This window comes from Phyllobates terribilis, unplaced genomic scaffold (genome assembly GCF_046119375.1).
Source record: "Phyllobates terribilis strain yellow unplaced genomic scaffold, ASM4611937v1 Scaffold_3436__1_contigs__length_78826, whole genome shotgun sequence".
NCBI classification, from domain to species: Eukaryota; Metazoa; Chordata; class Amphibia; order Anura; family Dendrobatidae; genus Phyllobates; species Phyllobates terribilis.
In genome coordinates, this window is record NW_027366189.1 from 34,582 (window position 1) to 56,256 (window position 21,675).

At 37.7% G+C, this 21,675-nt stretch overlaps 2 protein-coding genes across 2 annotated transcripts; one reads left to right on the plus strand and one right to left on the minus strand.

The window, feature by feature from the left end:
* The first annotated feature begins 1,318 nt into the window (after window positions 1-1,318).
* Window positions 1,319-7,933, plus strand: LOC141247949 (uncharacterized). Its single transcript, XM_073669299.1, has 13 exons — window positions 1,319-1,465; window positions 2,106-3,123; window positions 3,924-4,142; window positions 4,296-4,513; window positions 4,790-4,864; window positions 5,622-5,693; window positions 5,769-5,867; window positions 6,120-6,306; window positions 6,381-6,449; window positions 6,531-6,831; window positions 6,904-6,985; window positions 7,249-7,337; window positions 7,885-7,933. The coding sequence occupies exons 1-13, from the start codon at window positions 1,319-1,321 to the stop codon at window positions 7,931-7,933; spliced, it is 2,625 nt and encodes an 874-aa protein (XP_073525400.1).
* Window positions 7,934-11,265: 3,332 nt separating this feature from the next.
* Window positions 11,266-12,999, minus strand: LOC141247950 (uncharacterized). Its single transcript, XM_073669300.1, has one exon. It carries the CDS (start codon window positions 12,997-12,999, stop codon window positions 11,266-11,268), a length of 1,734 nt encoding a protein of 577 aa, XP_073525401.1.
* Window positions 13,000-21,675: the final 8,676 nt, after the last annotated feature.

Consider the following 21,675-nt stretch of genomic DNA (forward strand, 5'->3'; position numbering starts at 1 on the left):
CTCATCAGACCATCATTTTGGTCACTTAGCACATTTCTCTCCTTCCACAGTTCCCCCAATCGCCTCTTGTGCTCGCTGATTGAATGGTGGATAAATCCAATATGTAAAATTACAACCTCCTTCATTATTTGGTTTCTTCACATCATATGTTCCGAATTCAGGACATCTTCAAAACCTTCTTCCATAGTTTCACCCCCCCTTGACAGTTAGTTGCACTAATGGAAACCCACAATAACTCACTTTATTTGTTGTTGCTGATGAGGTTGATGAAGAAGCCATTTTATCAATGAGAAAAATATAAGGTGAGAAGCTGATGAGGTTGATGAAGAAACCCTAATATATAACAATGTGATTGAGAGGATGTGGATCATAATGAGTCTTATATATGAAATCAGAGTTGTGGTTGACAACTGTATAACTACTTTGACCAGTTGCAAAGTCTTGTTAACTTGTGGATGTCAACCAGGTGTGACCAACTGTAACCAATGTTACTTCTGACTTCTCAGAAGGAAACAATCACTAAAATAAGCAATGGCGTCATGTGAAACAAACACAAGCTTCATACTAATAGAACTGAACAAATGAATCCTAAAGATCGTTAGGAAAGGGATTTATAGATATCATCAGCCATGATCTTATGTGATATTTTACTCCTAAACATTCTAAGTAGGTCATTTACTACCATTAACAATCAATACAAACCCTTTTCACCAATGCATACAACGTTTTCATCTTGCCGAAAGGGTTTACATGCATATATCACCAATCACATGATTCTTCATGGTTCTACTTTCTTATATTCATCACGACTTTCTGAAAAGATTATTTGTGACGATTCTACGTATTATATTCATCACGATTCTGCTTGTTATATTATTCATGTTTTCGATTACGGCAGGTAGTAAAAACTTGACGCCACATATAGCCGTCCTGATAAAATTCCTAAGTAGAATTTCCACAATATTAAATTTCCATGTGAACGAGTATTTTATTTTATTTTTAAAATACCTCAGCCCGAGTGGAATGGTCCTAAACATTGGCAAGAACTGTGTCTGTGTGAGTTACCATCCGGATTACAGACCGATTGCCGTAATATTCGCCACCGAGACAAACTACCCAGACAACGACAACCACCCTCTTCACCAATTTCACTCTCTGACTCGAGCCCAAAATTCTCACATAACCCCCCTTTCTCCATTCCTTCTTCAAATTAGCTGGTTAAGTTTTTGTTTGTGAGAAATGATTTTGTGCATATAGTCTTTTTAATCAATTCGCGGAATCGGGAAGGAGGGGGCCTGATTTCGAAATCAACGAATCAATGGCGGCTCAAAATCAAGGTCCGGGGATGGATCAATTTGACGCGTACTTCAGGAGAGCAGATTTGGATCGAGATGGCCGGATCAGTGGACCTGAAGCTGTCTCTTTCTTCCAAGGATCCGGCCTGTCCAAGCAGGTCCTTGCTCAGGTATTCTTCTTCCCAGATCCGTTTACGTTTTTCTTATCTGAGTCATTTGATTTATCTGTCTGTCATAAGCCAGTTGCCTGTTTTGATCCCCTGTTCTTCGAATCGAAGAGTCTATCCGACTTTGCTGTCTGATATATTGAGAATTCAGCACTTCGTAGGTTCTGATGGCGTAGATGTTGTTTTGAGTAGCTTTTATTCAATTTGCATCTGGCTTAATCCAATGCTTGTAGGTTTGTCTTGTTCGTAACAACTTAGTACGCAGTTATATATCTTTGTTGCTTTTGTCTCTTCGAGCACAAACATTTACTGGTGAGAATGGACTATTGAGGGCGTTTTACGGACTTTAATTGATCATATTTGTTGCTTTAGTCTCTGCGAGCACAAACATTTGCTGGCTTAATCCAATGCTTAGGTCTGTAGATTTTGTTTGGTCCATTAAACTAGACTTACCACATACACAGTCTTTGGTTTCGGTTGTTTAGGCACCACACATTGTACAATATACCAGCACCAGAAAATTAGACATATAAATGGCAGTCAAATCACTATTAGACAGTTCTTTTCTGTATCTTGGATAGCAGAACATTCTTAATCTCTATCAGATGAACAAAACATCCTGATAAGCAGATTGTCTCTGCAGATATGGATGCATGCTGATCAGAACCGAACTGGTTTCCTCGGCCGGCCAGAATTCTACAATGCGCTTAAACTTATAACTGTAGCTCAAAGTAAGAGAGATTTAACTCCAGACATTGTAAAGGCAGCACTATATGGTCCTGCTTCATCTAAGATCCCTCCTCCACAAATAAATGTTCCACCTCCTCCTGCTGCTCAATCAAATACCCTTGCTCCATCAGCACATATGGCTGCTTCAACACCAACTGTACCGCACAACCTTGGCCCTAGAGGACCTCTACCTCCTACCAATTCCATGAGCCAGCTACAGTATCCTTTACAAGGAAATCCATCAATAAGACCACCCACTGTTACCCAAGTTCCACCTGTTAGTACTCCTTCGCGTCCTCCTCAAAATACTTCAGTTCTTCCGAATGCAGGCATTTCTAGTGATTGGCTTGGTGGAAGAGCTGGTAGCTTTACAGCTGGACCAACGCCGCAGGCTCCTAATAGAGGGGTAAGTCCAATTGTTTCCTCATCTTTACCGAAAACACAGGATTTACAACTAGTACCATCCCACTCAATTGCTCAAGATTCTAAGGCATCTGTATCCAGTAATGGGTTGGCTTCTAATTCTTCATTTGGAGGTGACCTATTTTCCTCCCTTGTGCCCAAGCAAAACTCTGCAGTTGTTTCATCAGCTGTAGTTCCCTCATCTCCTCTTCCACAGTCTTCATGGATTCAGAGTTCAGTTCAGCCATTGCAGAGTGCAGGCAGTCAGCTTATGCAGTCTCAAACTTTAGTTAACAAGCCACAGCAGCCTCAGACTGCTTTCAATATGTCTCAAGCAGTTTCTCAAGCTACATCAGTTGTTGTTTCAGCTGCCAATGCACCCAGTCAGTCTCAGGCTCCATGGCCAAAGATGACAGCTGCTGGCATACAGAAATATACCAAACTTTTCATGGATGTTGATACTGATAGAGATGGAAAAATCACTGGAGAGCAGGCAAGGAATCTGTTCCTTAGTTGGAAATTGCCTAGAGGTACAATTCATATCCTCTTGAAACACATTTAAATGCTAAATCGTTTTTTTATATTTTTGTTTAACTTGATGACGTCTGTGCACTCATTTTTTCATAACAAATGCATTGATTTTGGAAGTAGAACCTAGTTATTGTGTCATCCTGAATTTTTTTTGTTTGTGTGCAAAAAACAGTATGTGATTCCATATAAGGAGTTATAGTACATGCACTACCCGAATTCATTCATTACTGTAGGTTCACATATTAAGAAAAAATAAGAACATGTAGGAGCTTGTAAGAGGTGTAAACATGTGAACAATAAATTCCAAGATACCTTGAGGTTAAATCTTTGGGTCTTCCATGGTCATTTCCACCGATAAGTGGTAGTGGTCTCTCCACCTTAGGTCTTGTCTCTATATTCTAGTTGGTGGCCTGGTTCCAATATTCTTACTGAGAGTGCAAAAGTAATGTCAGTATAACAAAATCTAGTGCAAAAAATTTGATGGTTAATTTCCCTCCATGTATCGTAAAGCTTTCAAAGCAAGGGGGGCTTAATAGTTTGGAGTGCGCTAAGCCGGAATGCTTACTGTCTTAGACTTCAGCTACTAAGATTCTATGTTGTGTGGAATTTTGAATCTAATAAAAAGAGGATTTATAATTTGCATATGTACTATAATTTGCATGTATTGCTCTAGGTTTTTCCCCTCCTTGTATTGATCCTTTTCCACTAATTAGAAGCCTTTTTCCACCTTAGGTTTCTGTCCTTGCACTCTAGTTGGTGTCCTGTTCCATTACCAAACTAACTTTGATGTATGTTCCAGAGGTTTTAAAGCAGGTATGGGATTTGGCTGAGCAGGATAATGACAGCATGCTTTCTTTAAGGGAGTTCTGCGTGGCTCTCTACCTAATGGAGCGTCATAGAGAAGGCCGTACTCTGCCACCTTCTCTTCCAAACAGTATCATGTTTGATGAAACTCTCATGCGCATGGCAGGTCTTCCTAATTCTAATTACAACAATGCAGCTTCAGGAGTGGCGCCGGGTATGTTCATAAACTTACATACTCTTGTGGCCAAACAATCTTTGAATTTATACTAAATCATATGCTGTATACATGACTTGGCAGACGTGCAAGTCTGCATCAAATAAGCTATGTCTAGGTGAGATGCTAAAATATTGTTTTTATTGCTTGTAGTGACAGCAGGTTTCAGGCAGGTACAAGGAGGTCCAGGGTCACAGCAAATGCCTTCAGCTGGTGGTGTAAGGCCACCATTGCCAGTTGCGACCCCTCAGGTAGGAGGGGTCAGGCAGTTTAATCAGAAGTCATCGCCATTGGAAAACTCCCAAGCAAATCAATATGGCCACATGGATCAGCAAACCGAGCAGTCAGACTCTCAGGAGCCAGAAAAGAAGGTATCCTGTTGCTAATGAATGTGACATACATTGACAGTCCTTTTTTCTTCATGTACTTGTGGTTTCTTGCTCTATGCAAAACAAGGAATGACATCTTCTTCGTGTTAGAATATTTTCTATGAATGACTTTCCTATTCATGGCCAGCTGCTGCTGTTTCTCTTTGAGTAGCCTGTATGATACTTAAAAAAGGCACTGAGTAATATCATTTTGCACATCATCTATCTTGTGTATCATCAACATGTCATGTACAGTCAACATTTCTATTTCCATTCCAGGTAGAAAAGGTGGAGAAGATATATCTAGACTCAAGGGAGAAGCTTGAATATTACCGTACAAAGATGCAGGATCTTGTGAGTTGCTTCTCTTTCTGAGTATCCCTTGGAGTATCATCTACTTTTCACATTGAGCTAAAGAAAATCTCTATATGAAAATCTATCTCTGAGAAGTTCTATCCTGGCACTTTCACTAATGACCTTTTTCTCATTTAAGTATTTACTATAAAATACAGCTTTGGTGCCGCTTTCTGAAAATTTCAGTTTGTTTTTCGTTCCTCTTCACAAGAACAATTCTGCTTATTTCTAGCTAAATTAAATAAAGTCAAGGTAAGTTATTCTAATGGGGTACTGATCCCAAGTTTGGTTGCGCACTTGCACCTGAGCTGTTTATCAATTGTACTTGCTATTTCCAGAAGAGTAAGTGCAAGGTATACTTGGGCTCGCAGAATCTGTTACATTGTAGTATCCTGTAAATAATATGGATGATCTCCAAAAAAAACACTAAACTTTGACTAATTCTGATGGATGCCAACCATGCACTATTCTTTCTGCTCTCTAATCTGCATTGCATTTGACTCTGAGTCCAGTTTTCACATTTTCAATGGTTACTAAATATTATCTATCACCTGTCCAAAAAAATTTAGATTTTAAAAAAAAATTAGTGCTATAATGAGTAATTTACTAGCTCACGTTGTTATACTTGAGATTTCAAATTGTGTTAATAGTTGAGAATACTATGTTGCATCTTTTCTCTTTCGATTCATAATTCTCCATCTTATTTTATGTTTTGACATTCACAATGGAGTGATCAACTGACCACCATATTCTGCAGGTTTTGTATAAAAGTAGATGTGATAACCGGCTTAATGAGATTATTGAAAGGGCATCGGCAGACAAGCGTGAGGTAATTATAGTACTTCTAATAATCATCCTGAAAGACTACTTCATATCAAGAATTAAATAATGTTCTTCATGTTAGGCTGAGATGACGGGTAAGAAATATGAGGAAAAATACAAGCAAGTTGCAGAATTAGCATCAAAGTTAACAATTGAAGAGGCCACCTTCCGCGAATATCAGGTACTGGTTCTCTTGATTTCCTGACCGGAAATGGTTCGTAGAGAGACACTTATCATTGTGAATGTTTCCTTTCATTTAAATTATACAAGTAATCTCTATGTTATTATTTTTGGTTAGTTGTCTTCTATAATTTCTGAGAGAGAATGTTATATGATACATAGTTTGCATGTCAAATCAAATGTTATTATTTGAATGGCTGGCCTTTTTCTGGATACTCTTTTCACCATTTCATTCTACTTTGTTAATATGCAGGAACGAAAAACAGAGTTGCAGCAAGCGATTATAAATATGGAACAAGGTGGAAGCGCAGACGGTATCCTTCAGGTGCGTGCTGATCGTACACAGTCTGAGCTTGAGGAGCTCATGAAAGCTCTTGCTGAACGCTGTAAAAAACATGGGATAGAAATCAAGTCAGCTGCAATGATTGAACTGCCCCAAGGTCAATATTTCTAATCATCAACTTAATTTACATGTTTTGTTTGAAAAATTAATTGCTTGATTGATTTTATGAAGGCTGGCAACCCGGGATCCCTGAGGGAGCTGCTGTCTGGGATGAAGAATGGGACAAGTTTGAAGATGAAGGTTTAGCAACCTTCTTAAACTCTTATTTTCCTTAGATATACACTATTTTTTTTATTATTCCTAAAAAACTCTGATTTGCAGGGCTTGTATTTGACAAAGATCTAAAAGCTGATGCTCAAAACGGAACAACTGAATCAAAATCATCATTTCTGGATGACATGTATCCAGTTGATGATGGATTTAGTCAGGATTCAATGTCAAATGCTGATGTGAAGTCGGAGAAATACTCTAGTCGAAGTGAACAGGTATTTGACAGCGAATCTGGATACCCACACAGTGAGGATGGTTCAGTTAGAAGTCCACATGGCAGTCCAGCGCATACAGCTTCAGAATTTTCAGATGTTTTTGCCAGGACTTCTGAAGCAGATAGTGACTTCCACCGGTATCATTTATTCCATAGCTCCTTAAATTCTCAACACTAAAATATATCCTGACTCCTCTCTCCCTCTTGTAGAGGCTTTGACGATCAAGGATGGGGCACATTTGACGGTAATGATGACGTGGATTCTGTCTGGGGTTTCAATCCTAATTCAAAGGTAATCTTATTCATGTCTAGTTCCCTTGTTTATTACGATAGAGAATAAATATCAGGAAGCAGAATGTAGAACAGTAACACAGATATAACACCAAAACACGCAAAGTCACTAAATCAGATTGTCCAGATAAAAACATTTGGTAAATCTTAGTAGGAGGATAAACCCTCCGAAGAGCCCGATGCTCTAGCTCAAAATTTTGTGCTGATGTCTGGATAGATTTTCTTAAAAAACTCTACAGCTAACTATCATTTCCCGATATGAAGCATGTCCTCAGTGGCAAATCTAGGAATTGTAGTCATTGGGGACTAAAATATCTGCGGCGAAAATTTATTCCCGGCAGAGTTGGATTTCGGTAGGAAATATTCATAATATCATCAGGTAGACCGTAAATCAGTGTAAATTGCAATGTTGTTAAAATCGCGATTCAATTCGTAGAATTGTACTATTCTACGATGCAAAATGATCCAAATGACATTGATATAGTCGTATGTGGTAGAATCACAATAGAATCGTAAAAAATCGTTAGAATCGTAAGATACTACCGAAATCATTTATTTGTTAAAAAAAATTTAAAATTTGAATTGGTAAGTTTATTCGGGACCATTTTCTCATCAATTTAGATCATAAAAGTAAATAAATTGGCCTACTAACCTATTTTTAAAATTAATTTAAGAAAACAACTAAAAATATTAAAGATCTGTTATTTTCACATATGAAGATGATCCTTGAAATACAATATATAACTATTTTTGTATCATATTAATAACATATATTGTTTACGTTTTAAATTCTATATCTATAGCTTGTTATCACATAAGCAAACAAGTTACATCACACATATTTTTTAGAATAAGCATAAAATAGAATTCTTAAAGTAATTCTATATTCTTATAAATTAGTTTTTTTAAAGTAGTCTTACATGATATTGTTTATGGTAAATTACGATAACATGTTTTAATATTAAATGAGTATTGTATATTACAAGTAAGTACAGTTGATTACTCCCTCCGTCCCCTTATAAAGATCCCACTTTCCTAATTCGGCGTCCCAAAATATAAGTCCCATTTGCTATTTTTAGAAAAATTTTAAACCCAAAATTTACTTTCTCAATACACTTTTACATATCCCAACACACTTTTACACACCATATCTCTTCATTAAATTACCCTTTTTTTTCTTCTCTCTATCTCTCTCCTCTAATCATTACAATTTTTACTTTTCTCTCTCCTATTTAATTTCTTCTTCACAATTCCTTAAATTATCTAGAAAACGCGAAACGGGATTTATATAAGGGGACGGAGGGAGTAGTATTTATATGAAATACTATCTTAGTAAATTTTCTCTATAACAGGGATTTTAATTCTTAAAAATCATTTTATATCTAATCTTTAAAACTAATCAAGCTTAAAATTTCATATTAAGTAATTAAAAGTATTAGATTTTATATCGATATAACTTCTTTCTTCTACAAACAAATATTTCTGTAGTTCAGGTATCGAATTTTAACATTATGGAATAGCGTGAAGCATTTGAATGATTCATGGGAGTGTTATTCGTTAATAATCTTAACATTATTAATTTTAAAATTATATATAATAAAAAAAATGCAAAACCTGTTTCTGGTTTATCAGGACTCAGCCCATGAGAGAGACGGAGTTTTTGAGTCAGGCAGGTTCGGTTTAAGTCCCATAAAAACAGAGTTGAGCTCTCCACATGCAAGAAGCAGCAGCAACTTCAACAACAGAAGCAGTATATTTGCAGACTCAGTGCCTGGAACTCCGTTCTCCAGATCAGCCAACTCCCCCGAGGTACAGCGACGCAGGGGACAGTTTCTTCAACAGCAACAATTATTCTGGATTTGATTCCTTCATTAATCAAGACTCCCACTTCTCCCCTCCGCGTGATACTTTCTCCAGGTTGATTCCATGAATAGTAGCCGCGGAGATGCCTTTGGTAGGTTTGATTCCATGAGCAGCTCTGTGGGCAATGAGCATGCCCGGGGCTTCACCTCTTTTGATGACGCTGACCCGTTTGGATCTTCGGGCCCGTTTCAGGTTTCGTCGGAGAGTAAAACCCCTAAGAAAAACTCTGATAGTTGGAGTTCGTTTTAGTTCATCTCGACAGTGTTTTGTGCTCTTTAGTTTGTTATACATGTGCAAATTTGGGGTTGTGGGATATGATGGATTTTGTTTGTTCTGAATTCGATGATGGATTGCTTGCCTGTCGTATTTGTTTTCGTATGGCAAATGTAGCACGAGTTCGATTTCGGGTTGGAGAGTATATTTTTTAACGTTCTATACCATTTTCTGCTCATTTTGTCGTTAGATCGGTTTATGGGCGGGTTTGGGATGGACGCGGGCCGGGTCAAAAAAAATATTTATCCATTGACGTGGTCCGGACCAAATCCGTCCATATTAGTTGAGATAATTTCTATGTCTATACATGTCCACTTTGACGATCGGCTGTCCAACGGGCTGCCCGTTTTACTTGTATCTACAAAATATTTTCATGTTTTTATCTAAACTACAAATTAAGAAAAAGAAAGCTTATAAGACAACGAACTAGAAATTTGTCAAGTATAGATATAGTGTTGAAAAGTGAGTTATTTGATGTGTTTATTAAGAGATGATATACTTGAAAAAATTCTTAATGAATTATGATGTATTTACTCTACTTATTACTATGTGTGATATATTTACTGACAATTATTGTATAGTGTAAGTATATATATATATTTTTATTATGAAAAATAATATAGGCGGGCCGGACCTGCTTGCTGGGACATTTGCTAAAACTGTGTCCATCCCATTTTAATATGGGCGGTTCAGGCCTGGCCCGGATGGGAGAAAACCATTGTCCAAACCCGCTCATATGTTAGGGTGGGCTAGACGGGTTTGCCCGCCTTTGAGCAGGTCTATTTGTCATGTTTAGAGCATCCGCATTGGTGCGGTTTCTTAGTTTTTTATTCATTCTTCCTACTTTAAAAACCCAGTTTACTTTTTCTCTACATTCATGGTTTTTAAACCGGTTTTTAAATCAGTTTTTAGTCCATTTTTTAACTATATATTTATTTACCTATCAAGTATTTAATTATAAAATATACTTTGAATAGTAATTGTGTTTCCAAAACATCAAATAAAAGTTTATTTTCCCACTAATGTGTTAATGCACTTTCCGAAACACAAAGGCAATTGTGTTTCTAAAACCTTTCTTTGAAAAAAAACTAAATTTATTAAAAAAAATTGTTAAAATACTCCGTGTATAGCACGAGCATAAAACAAACTAAATTACTTAAAAATTCATTAAAAAACTAACTTTAACTAAGTGTAAATTTTTATATTAATACAAGCGACAGACAAATAAACGCAACATGTGAAAAAACGTTAAAATGGTCCGTATATAATAGGGGCATAAAATAAGTTCATCAAACCACTGTGTACGAAATTGCGTTGTATATTGATATTTCAATCAAAAACTTGATTTTTTAAAGGTTTGGAAGTAAAAAAACAAGCCTTTGATTTTTTTAACAAAAGGTACAGATTGCTAAAAACCTTATAATAAAATAATACTAAAAAACCACCAAAAGGAACCAACGTGGATATTAATAACAAAACTGGTTTTGAATGATACTCCCTCCGTCCCAAAATATAAGGCTCATTGTTATATGTGCACTATTCATTGTCGAAGTTAATTTTCTCGATTTTTGTTAATGTATAAGGAAAAATATAGTCATGTGAGATCTTGTTTAATTCGTCTCGATGAGTACTTTAATCATATCAAAATTTTATAATTTATAATAATACACATTTAGAGATATTAACAATACAAAACACGCATCAGCAAATGTGCATGTAAGAATGAGTCTTATATATTGGAACGGAGGGAGTATTACATTATCAAATGTAATGATTCAGATTACTAAATATAGAAGACATTGATGTAAAGTATCTCAATGTACTAGCAGAGCAAGGAGCAGTCGACGAAATAACTTGGAATCTTGGATCTTCTTCCTCTAATTTACAAATGATCACACACATCACATAAGTTATTTGCTCTGCTCTGAGTTCTAAGACTCCTGTTAACATTGTATGAAAAATTACAAGGAAAGAGGTTTACAACTAGCCTCTTGTTCTTTCTCCTCCTGACTTCATCCGTCAGGCAACACAATTTGGCAGAGAAAGAACAAAACCTAGCAGCACAGTAAAGATTCATACTATCAACAGCACAGTAAAGAGAAATTAAAGTACAACAGTTTCCTCAATTTGTAACAAATCACACAATCAGAGATGCAACACTGCCATTGTTTTCGTCATGCACGAACTAGCATCAAGCTCGTGAGCCACCCGATTCCTCGAAACATGCTTCCACCTTATCCCCTTTCTCGACACATCATAAACAGTGAAAAAATCCAAAACCTGACCAAATATTTTGAACATCTCAACTCCAAATATAAGACCCTTGTCAGCAACAAACACGGCGTTCCAGTCCATTGGAGCATCAGGATGTGTAGAAATCTCAGTCCAAGTAAGATAAACAAGATCAAGCTCCCATAGCTTTCTTATTGCTTTGTTTCTTCTCCCTATTTCACCATCTCCTTCACACCAAGAAACTGAAACCATGAACAGTCTGCCATTACTGGACACCATTTTTGGACAGTATTCACATATTCGAGGAGGTGGAGGAGATGTCTGAATCACAAACCAGTAGCCTCTTTCTATGTCATATCCAGCAAGCTTGTTGTTCTCTGAGTAAACAAAGAATATACTTCTGCAGAAAACCCCGGAAGAAATAACACCGAAATCGGAAGAAAGTTTCTGGATTTCATGCCATTTGTTGGTGGCAGAATCGTAAATTTCTCCAGTATCTAGATGCTCGTCCCATGATCCACGCCCTCCTACAGATATCAGCACGTATCTCTTAGAATCGGTTTTTTGTCTAATAGATGATCTGCATTGCTTTTTAGATGGCATCATTGCTGAGCTGTCATTTATATCAACTCCATTGCTGAGGTGTCGTCTGACTGAGATTCTGTGTGGATCTTCGTAAACTTCTGATACACCACTAAACCGGGATCTGGGTAAGCGTCTATCTTGCAGATTTAGCTGAGGATGAGAAAATGAGAAATCAGCATTAACCTCTGTAACTCCAATAACAGGGCTTGATCTTGAGTATTTCATCGGTGCTGCTTTACGCCATGTTTTATTATAAGGGCTGAATATCATAACGCTTTTATGTGTTTTGAATGCACCTCTATCCAACTTCCCATAGCTACTCAAGCTGGTACATCCTCCAACAATCAGAATTTCGTCCCATATACTGGCAACCGAGAACAAAAACCTTCCTCTGAGAAATTCAGCATTCAGTCTATTCCATTTATTAAGGGCTACATCAAATGCATGTATCTCTCCAGAGCAATACCCGTCTTTAACAGCACCAAACAAGAACAACAATGGAGTTTGATATGAGCCTTCCTTCCTCATCTGCATAAATCTAGGAGTTGAAGTTATGTAGTTCCACTTCTTACACACAAGTCTTGCATTCATAAGACTTGTCAATGGTAGCCTCATGAAACACATTTCTAAAATGTCATCTGGAAGTGAAGTATTTATCCCAGTCTGCCTCTGTGTTATAATATCAAGATCCAAATCCCTTCTATTGTTATTATTCCTCTTGCATAACCTGTCCTTTCTTGAATAAGAAAAACAATCGACTCCACTAAATCTAGATCCACACAAATGTTTGAATTTCTTCCTGTCTTCAGATTGATTTGATCTGTGACTCTTGCGACATCCAAAATTGTCTCCTGTATCCACTCCTACTTTGCAACTCCCTTTTGCATACATAGCAAGGCAAATTGAAGAGTTCCCCTTTCCTGTATCATCTTCACTTCCTTCACTTTTATAGCTTTTCTTCCTCAGATTCTGACTCATACTTCTAACTAGGCGTTTCGAAACGCTCAGAGACTCGAATTCTTGTGGAAGTGATCCTACCTCAGAACGTCTCTCAGGAATCATTTCTTTTAATGATACTTTTAGCCTAATATGAACAAACAGTATTCAGCAAATCATCTTGGGAATGATTCCACATTAATTGATCCAGTGACAGCTCTTTCAAATCAAGGATTCAGAAATCAGCCCTCCTGGTAAAAGTTGATGAGCATTCATCAGCAAACAAGAGACAATGTGTGCTAAAGATATTAAGAACTTTTTCAAAGGATAACAAGAAGAGAAATAGTTCCGTAATCAGACAAGTCAAGCTATATATACATAATCACAGGACAATGAATTGAAATGCAAATCCAAGCTTTGCACCCAAAGCCCCAGAAGAATAAAAAAAATATAATCTCCGTCCGATTTTTTATGAACCCTAAATGGTATGAAAAAGGATACGCGTATCAGCAAGTACGCATTTGCCTTCCTTATTTACTGGTGATACCGAAATCGAAATCAGATAAAGGCACCAGCATTAAAAGAATAGAAAGAGAGATTTACCGAATCCAGGAACGGGCCAAATTGAATGCAGAAACGGATATAAGTCGCCGGAGTCGGTGAGTACATCAAAGAACCGATTAGACGGCGAGGCAACAAATCCGGTACCTGAATCTGGTAATGGATTACATGAATGAAACGTAAACAGATGAAGTGAAATCACATGAAATGGTGTGTGAATGAGGTTTGATTGATTGGTCCGTTGCAATCATGGAGAATGAGATTTAGGGTTGGAGTAGGAATATAATAAAGCCACGATGAGCCACACACCATCCACAAAGAAAAGAAAGTAGGGAGGAGTGTATGGATTTTTAGTAAAGCTCTTCTCTTTTTCCCATCTAGTCTTCCACCTTCGATTTTTCTGCGTTTCCATTATTAACCACTTTACATTATTACTAATTACGCCTCCAATTTTAGACAACCTTCTTTGATTAACCCTCAATTTCTATACATATTCTGGTTGGTGATCAAATGTTTTGGCAAGGTTACTCAGATTTGAAATTTTAGAGCAAAGTAGTAAGATCAACTTCTATTTGTTTTTGTATAAGGTTTAGGGTGCACATCAGTGAAGTATGTTGAAAATAATGATTTGCCAACTGAGTTCTATATACTAATAAGCAGCATAATTGTAGTTGGTAGTCATTCAATAAGTTTTGGACAAAATCTCCTAGATTATACCCACGCTAATTTTAATATTGCTTCTTAAAATTCACACTATTTAGATTTATAAGTTAGCATCTTAAATATAATTGTAGTAAATTAGTTAACATGAGATTTTAATCTTTAGAAATACTTAGTCAATTTTGTGTTAGTGAGATGCGAAGGGTAACTCTCCCTTCTCACATGTCGTAAATTCGACCTTGGCTTATGACATCTCTGATCCGTATTAATCGGATTCAAAAAAAAAAAAGAAACTTTCAGATATTTTAATAAGTTAATATTCTCTTACCTTTGTCGTACTGTAACAGTCTCTCTTTATGAAAAAATCGACTTAGGTATACTTTGATAATAGAGTTAGAGTAGGTAGTGCTCGAAAAAAGTCTACCCCCATTGTTGATTTTACATGTCATTGTTGCTCTGTCAAAATCAAAGATTGTGTTGACCATGTTATGCAATGCAGTAATGATATTGGCCTTAAATTTAAACATTGGTTTGAGATGTGTTGAGCGGTATTTAGAAGTAAGCTAGTGTTGTTGTGCAGAAGACGGTGTCCCTTGAGTTCGTATTTGAGGAAGGGAAAGATCTTCAGCATGCTTATGTTTTCACCTATTATTAATGTATGTCTAAATGTCATCGGTATTTCCTTTCACTTACGTTTTGTCTCTAGACTTGTTGCTTCTAATGTTATTGTTAAGAAGAAGAAGTACGAATCCAAATGCATTTACAATGGATATAGTTATATTGTTTTCGCTTTCTCCACTTTTGGGAAACGAGGGGGTGACACTCTCGACTTTCTGACCAAAATTACGCTGATTATTTTTTTATACATGGCTAACACTGAGGTCCCCCTTGAAGGAGGGGACTACGTTGCATCATCACAGCGGATGATGCTACAAAACTGAGAAAAATATGATGAGCAACACCCGACAACCTCACGAAGCTGCCACCCGTCATCCTGATAAGCATGTCAGGTAACTGAGATCAGTTATGTCGCAAAGATGAGCTTGAGTGTAAAGGATGTCTTGCATTGAAGTCGTTGCAGAAGCGAGCAGATCAACGGCCTTGTTAGTTCCCGGTACCAGTGGATGGTCTAAGTACTTGCAAAAGTCGAGAGAATGGAGCGGATATCCTTGACAAATAACAATAGTAGAGATTTGCCAGCGCGCATATCATACCTACTTAATAGCATTGATGAGGGAGAGGTTATCACCTACGAGAATAATATTAGAGTGGTATAGTTTTGCGGTCTTCTTGACATCATGAAGAGCGGCTAAGGCCTCTGCACGAAGTGAATTTGTAATGTGTATGGTATGATGGTTAAGTAATAAAAAATTTCCATCCGAATCCTGAACTAAAAAGGCGCCAAAAGCATTGCCTTGCGGAGAAACCGACGCGTCGAAGTTTATTTTTATCCAACCAGGAGGTGGCTTCCGCCACCTAATGTGATTGCATTTTGTGCGACGATTAGACTGGGTTGGGTGAGAATTGGTGTCATTCATGAGCGATACAATCCAGTTAGAATATTGGAAGAATGCCATATCCGATTGAAGGTGAGCATGGCAAGCATTTGTACAGATTTTTTTATTACAATTGTAGGATCGTTGATCTTTACTTAGGTCGCGACAGCAACGACCTTGAGGTATTTAAGTTAACTTTGTTTGATCTTGAGGATCTTTAATGTGCGGAAATAAAATTAATGACACAGTGTTCTGCAAACAAACTTGTACATTGCTTTTCAATCCTAGTTGCAGTCTAGTTTCATACACAAGAAACTTCTAAGCAAGCTAGATCTATGAAGCAACTATACTAACCTCTCTTTTACGTTCACAAATGCCTGGTTTCGTCTCACTTCGTCAACACATGACGAGATGCTATCTCTACGATATATATAGACCATCTAACATCTGGTCTATCAAATCTAATACTAAATCGAATATCTAAACTGAATTGCAACAACTAAATCTTCTAGTTATAGAAGATATATAATAAAGAAAAAGATAAAACTTATGCTAAAAGATAATGTTTGTGCTAGATACTCATATCATTCCGCATCTAAGCGAATCTACTAAAACGTGAGAGACACGCTCTAGTATCTTCCGATCTTCTAAGTGCCGAAGGCAATGCGCTATTCGTTTTATAGTCTTGAGGTCGCTTTGATGGTATAACGTCTGCAGCGACCTTCCAATGGCTTAAGCGACTATCTTCTATGCTTGGCACTAGTGTTTGTCGTTGATAAGTCTTTACAGCTTAGACTTTTCAACATCTTATATTAGACAAATACTTGTCTGTGATTGTCGCGACCTTCTCTGTCATTAAAGCGACCTTCTGTATATAGTCGCGACCTCTAATTCATGCATAGCGACCTGCTCCTGATCATCGCGACTTGCTTTCCGTGCTCTACTCGACTCCATACGCTTCCCAAGTACCTATACTGAGTAAACTCAATGTAGATATTAAAAGCAAGTGTTTGTTATCATTAAAACTAGAGAAACTGAGGTAAAGCAATACTAGCTTGACCTAACAATTTTCCCCTTTTAATGATGACAAACTATATAAGACATGGCATATATTTAAGGCAACATGTTTAAAAGACTATTGAATCTTCTAATGTATGAACATGTTTAGAGAAGCAGTGATAAGTAACACTTTACCTTGATCAAGTCTCGTTTTGTGTTTCCATAGGTCGCTTCTTATGGTAATAGTTCCCCCTGACTTAAGCAACCGGTATGCCAGGTCTATTCCCCCTTTTGACATCATTGAAAAAATCATGCATATATATGATTAGGGAACTAAGGCGGCTATCATGATCTACTCTCTAGATGAATGATGATGAGATGCCTAAGCGAAAGGAACTAAGTTATAACTAGGCAAGATAATAGAGCAAGTAGAGAAAAACGAGCAAAGCATACTTTTATATTCATTATGATTAGAGTTGATCCTAGCATTTTGTTTTCTCTTTGGTCTAGGTTTAGCATGTTGATTTTCTTGAGTTTGATGTGTCTGATGAATGTTCTGATGTTGCTGGTGATAATTATCATATCGCTTGGTATGATTTGAAGGTCGCTGGTGTTGGTACTGAGGTCGCGATGATGCATGTTCATGAGCAACATCATTGCAAGGAGAAACATAAGGCTTGTTGTCACAAGCCTGTTTCTTCTTACAGTTATAGATTGTATGACCATTGCAACCACAGTATCTACACCGGTCGTAATAGGTCACTCGCCCATATTTTCCACGTCATGGTCTAAAGGGCTTTGCATTTTTGGTGCACCCCTTGACCTCGTGAGTCCCTTGGGCTTGTGATACATACATGGCATGAGCTTTTTCCCCATGATACCATTTTGACTTATGTTTGGGGTTTTCCAAGACTTTCACTTTGTCTTCTAAGAACTCATTCTTGCTTTTGCAAGCTTGAAGAGCCTTATCCAACACGTCAGCCTTTTCAGCGAGTTCCTTGGCTAATTTCTCATGCATGGATGAGGATTTAACATTATCATCAGATTCATAGCCAAGCCCTCTCGCTTTAACAAACACTGTTTGATTAACTGATCGCTTTTCAATTAGGGATGCGATACCAGCGACATCAAGGATGACCCTTTTTATTAGGTCATTAGTTTCAAGTAGGCTTTCGCTTGCCATAGAAACAGGAGTGGGTGCTTGTGTAGACGCTTTAGTAAGCGCTTTACCTTTGCAGCCCAAGCATTCCTTGGTTAACAAGGTTGTTTCTTTAGCCTTTTGAAAGTCTATCTCTTTATTTGCTAGCCTAGTAGATAAATCTAAACATTCAGCATGAAGATCTTCTATTTCTTTTTCATAGCTATCATTTTCAGTTTGCAGTCGCTCGCTCTCGTCTATTATTCCTAGAATTATATTGATTAAATCAGGTTTATCAAGCATGTGAATCTTTTTAGTGAAGCTATTAGGGAGTGAGGTTGATACCTCGGAGTCTTCAGAATTTTGTTCTCCAGCCATTAGACACAAGCCTGTGAACCCTTCATGTAAGTCTTCATCATCATCATCATCTCCCCATCCAGAAGTGGTCATGAGTGCCATCTTTTCAGATTGCTCAACCTTTGGATTGGTGCAGTCTCTTGCTAGATGCCCCTTTTGCTGGCAATTGTAGCAGGTGTAGCTGCTGAGGTCGCGTTGGGGGTCAGATGAGGAGGGTAAGGTTCTTTTCTTGTTTTTTTAAGAACCGCTTTACCATCTTGGTCATTAAGACTACGTCTTTATCATCATCTTCTTCTTCGTCTTGGTTCTCCATCCTGTCTAGAACTTTTGACAGCTTCAAAGCGACTTGTTTCGTGTCGCTTCCTCTTGACAAAGATCTCAGCTTGTCGCCTTGTTCTTGATCATAGAACTTCCCGAAAATCTTGGCTACTGGAAGAGCTTTGGTTTCTTCAGACATTAAGGCTATACTCCTAGCCATTTCAAATTTGTCGCTCATAGCGTGTATGACAGCGAGTGTCTTCTCATACTCTGGGATGATGTGGCCAACAGCGGTTAGCTTATCTGTGAGCACGAAGAATCGCGACTGGAAATCAAGGACGCTTTCATTCTCAAGTTGTCTGAAAGCATGAAACTCGCGTTGTAACACGAATTTCCTGTTGTGCTTCATGTCTTCACTTCCTCTGTGAATGAATATGATCGTTTCCTAGATTTCCTTGGCAGTAGGGAGACTTTTTACCTTGTCAACATCATGGCGCTGTAGGCCGACGAAGATCATCTGGCGAGCTTTGGCATTAACTTCGATCTTCCTGTAGTAGGCAGCGTCCATCGCGCTTTTGGTGATATCTTCAGGGATTTCTTCATCTCCTAATTCAATGACGTTCTAGCATTGAGCGTCCATCTGCTTGATCCAAGTCTTGTGCATTTCGATCCACCAGTCGAGTTCGCCTTCCTTTAGTAGAGGTGGCTTGTTGAGAGTTTGTCCGTGAGTTGGAGTCGAGGAAGACATGGTTGATTACAGAACGGTTCCTGCTCTAATACCAATTGTAGGATCGTTGATCTTTACTTAGGTCGCGACGGCAACGACCTTGAGGTCTTTAAGTTAACTTTGTTTGATCTTGAGGATCTTTAATGTGCAGAAATAAACTTAATGACACAGTGTTCTGCAAACAAACTTGTATATTGCTTTTCAATCCTAGTTACAGTCTAGTTTCATACACAAGAAACTTCTAAGCAAGCTAGATCTATGAAGCAACTATACTAACCTCTCTTTTACGTTCACAAATGTCTGGTTTCGTCTCACTTCGTCAACACATGACGAGATGCTATCTCTACGATATATATAGACCATCTAACATCTGGTCTATCAAATCTAATACTAAATCGAATATCTAAACTGAATTGCAACAACTAAATCTTCTAGTTATAGAAGACATATAATAAAGAAAAAGATAAAACTTATGCTAAAAGATAATGTTTGTGCTAGATACTCATATCATTCCGTATCTAAGCGAATCTACTAAAATGTGAGAGACACGCTCTAGTATCTTCCGATCTTCTAAGTGTCGAAGGCAATGCGCTATTCGTTTTATAGTCTTGAGGTCGCTTTGATGGTATAACGTCTGCAGCGACCTTCCAATGGCTTAAGCGACTATCTTCTATGCTTGGCACTAGTGTTCGTCGTTGATAAGTCTTTACAGCTTAGACTTTTCAACATCTTATATTAGACAAATACTTGTCTGTGATTGTCGCGACCTTCTCTGTCATTAAAGCGACCTTCTGTATATAGTCGCGACCTCTAGTTCATGCATAGCGACCTGCTCCTGATCATCGCGACTTGCTTTCCGTGCTCTGCTCCACTCCATACACTTCCCAAGTACCTATACTGAGTAAACTCAATGTAGATGTTAAAAGCAAGTGTTTGTTATCATTAAAACTAGAGGAACTGAGGTAAAGCAATACTAGTTTGACCTAACAACAATATAGCCAAATATTATACCAAAGAAAATACATTAGCTCTGCTTTGTTGTTGTTTTGAAAGAAAAGTTCAAAATCTTGTGGAAAATTTGCATTTCAAGTAATGTTGTAAGTGTGGCCAATTTTGTTCTAGAAGAGAATGATCATTTTCGGAGTAAAAGGATAGTCAAAAAATATATGAGGGACATACTCACTTGGAGCACCAGAAAGAGAACATGGATGTGGAACCGTGTTTATGAAACGGTTAAGTCGTTTAGTCGACTCAGATAAAACTTTCCAAATAAAGGTTTGGATTGGGGGGAGGGGGTGTGAAGACGCCAAATAATAGCAGTAATGCCATTGGAAGTAGTGGGGGCGAGACGAGTAATTAGGGGGGAAGCAGCTTTTGTCGAGAAGATCCCGGAAGAGGAATGTTTCCAAATGAGCTGGTCACTAGTGTTAGACGAGGGGATATATTTTGTGTAACTGGTTGACAATGTGAACTAGAAGGAGAGTAGCAAAGCGAAGTGGGTTCCACTGATGTGTGGGGTAATAAAAGTACTAACTTTGAGGGATATATCATGAATGGATGGGTTAAAATAGGGTCGAATATCAGTATCTGGAATTCAATTATCAGTTCAAAAGTTAATAGAGCATCCATTCCCAACGATTCACATCATACCCGTTTGGAAAATGTCACGTAACTGGAGTAGTCAAGAGAATTGCCAGGACCGAGTCTTTCTCTTTTTGTACGAGAAAATGTTGAAGTGTCCTAGATATTTCTCAATGATAATACAGACCCCCATATTTGTGGGGGAAGAGATAATTTTCCAGAGAAGCTTCATCTGAAGAGAGCCGTTGAGGTGAGAGGCCTTATGTAATCCTAAGTCGCCAAGTGGTTTGGGTGTGCAAATTTTATCCCAAGCTAAAAGTGGCGGAGCAGAAGAATTAGGCTTGTTTAGAAGAATTCTCTGTTGATATCGTCAATCTTATTACAAATACCAAGTGGCAGTAGAAAACTTTGCATAAGATAATTAGTTTTGGAAAGCAAATTAGATTTGATTAGAATGGTCCTACATGCATGGGGTAATGAATTAGCCTTCCAAGAAGAAAGTTGTTACTTGAGCTTAGTAATTGCATAATCAAAACATTTATTCTTAACCTTTCCAGAAACAATTAGAATTACTAAGTATTTTCCATTGTTGTTGTGACGTGAATATTTAGAATAAATGCGAGGCGTTGTTTTTTATCCTAGGAAATATTAACTGAAGTCTGGAAAGAACTTTTATGATAGTTTATTGCTAGGCCAAATAGGCTGGTAAATTTTTGAAGAAAATCATGAGTGTATCTCATATTACGCTCAAAAGCATTAGCAAATATAATAACGTCATCAACAAATCTGAGGAAAGGGAGGCATATACCATGATTGGAGAGTTTGATTCCGACTCTTTGGTTTTGTTTTTGTTTTTCCGCTTGAAGATCACGGGCTAAATATTCCATAACAAGGATAAAGCGATATGGATCTTGGATCTTCTTGGCGGAGCTCGCAGAATGGTTTGAAGACTGGCCCTGGGATGTTATTAACAAGAACAGAGAATGAAGCGGATTTGATACAGGTCATTGCCAAATTTATCCAGT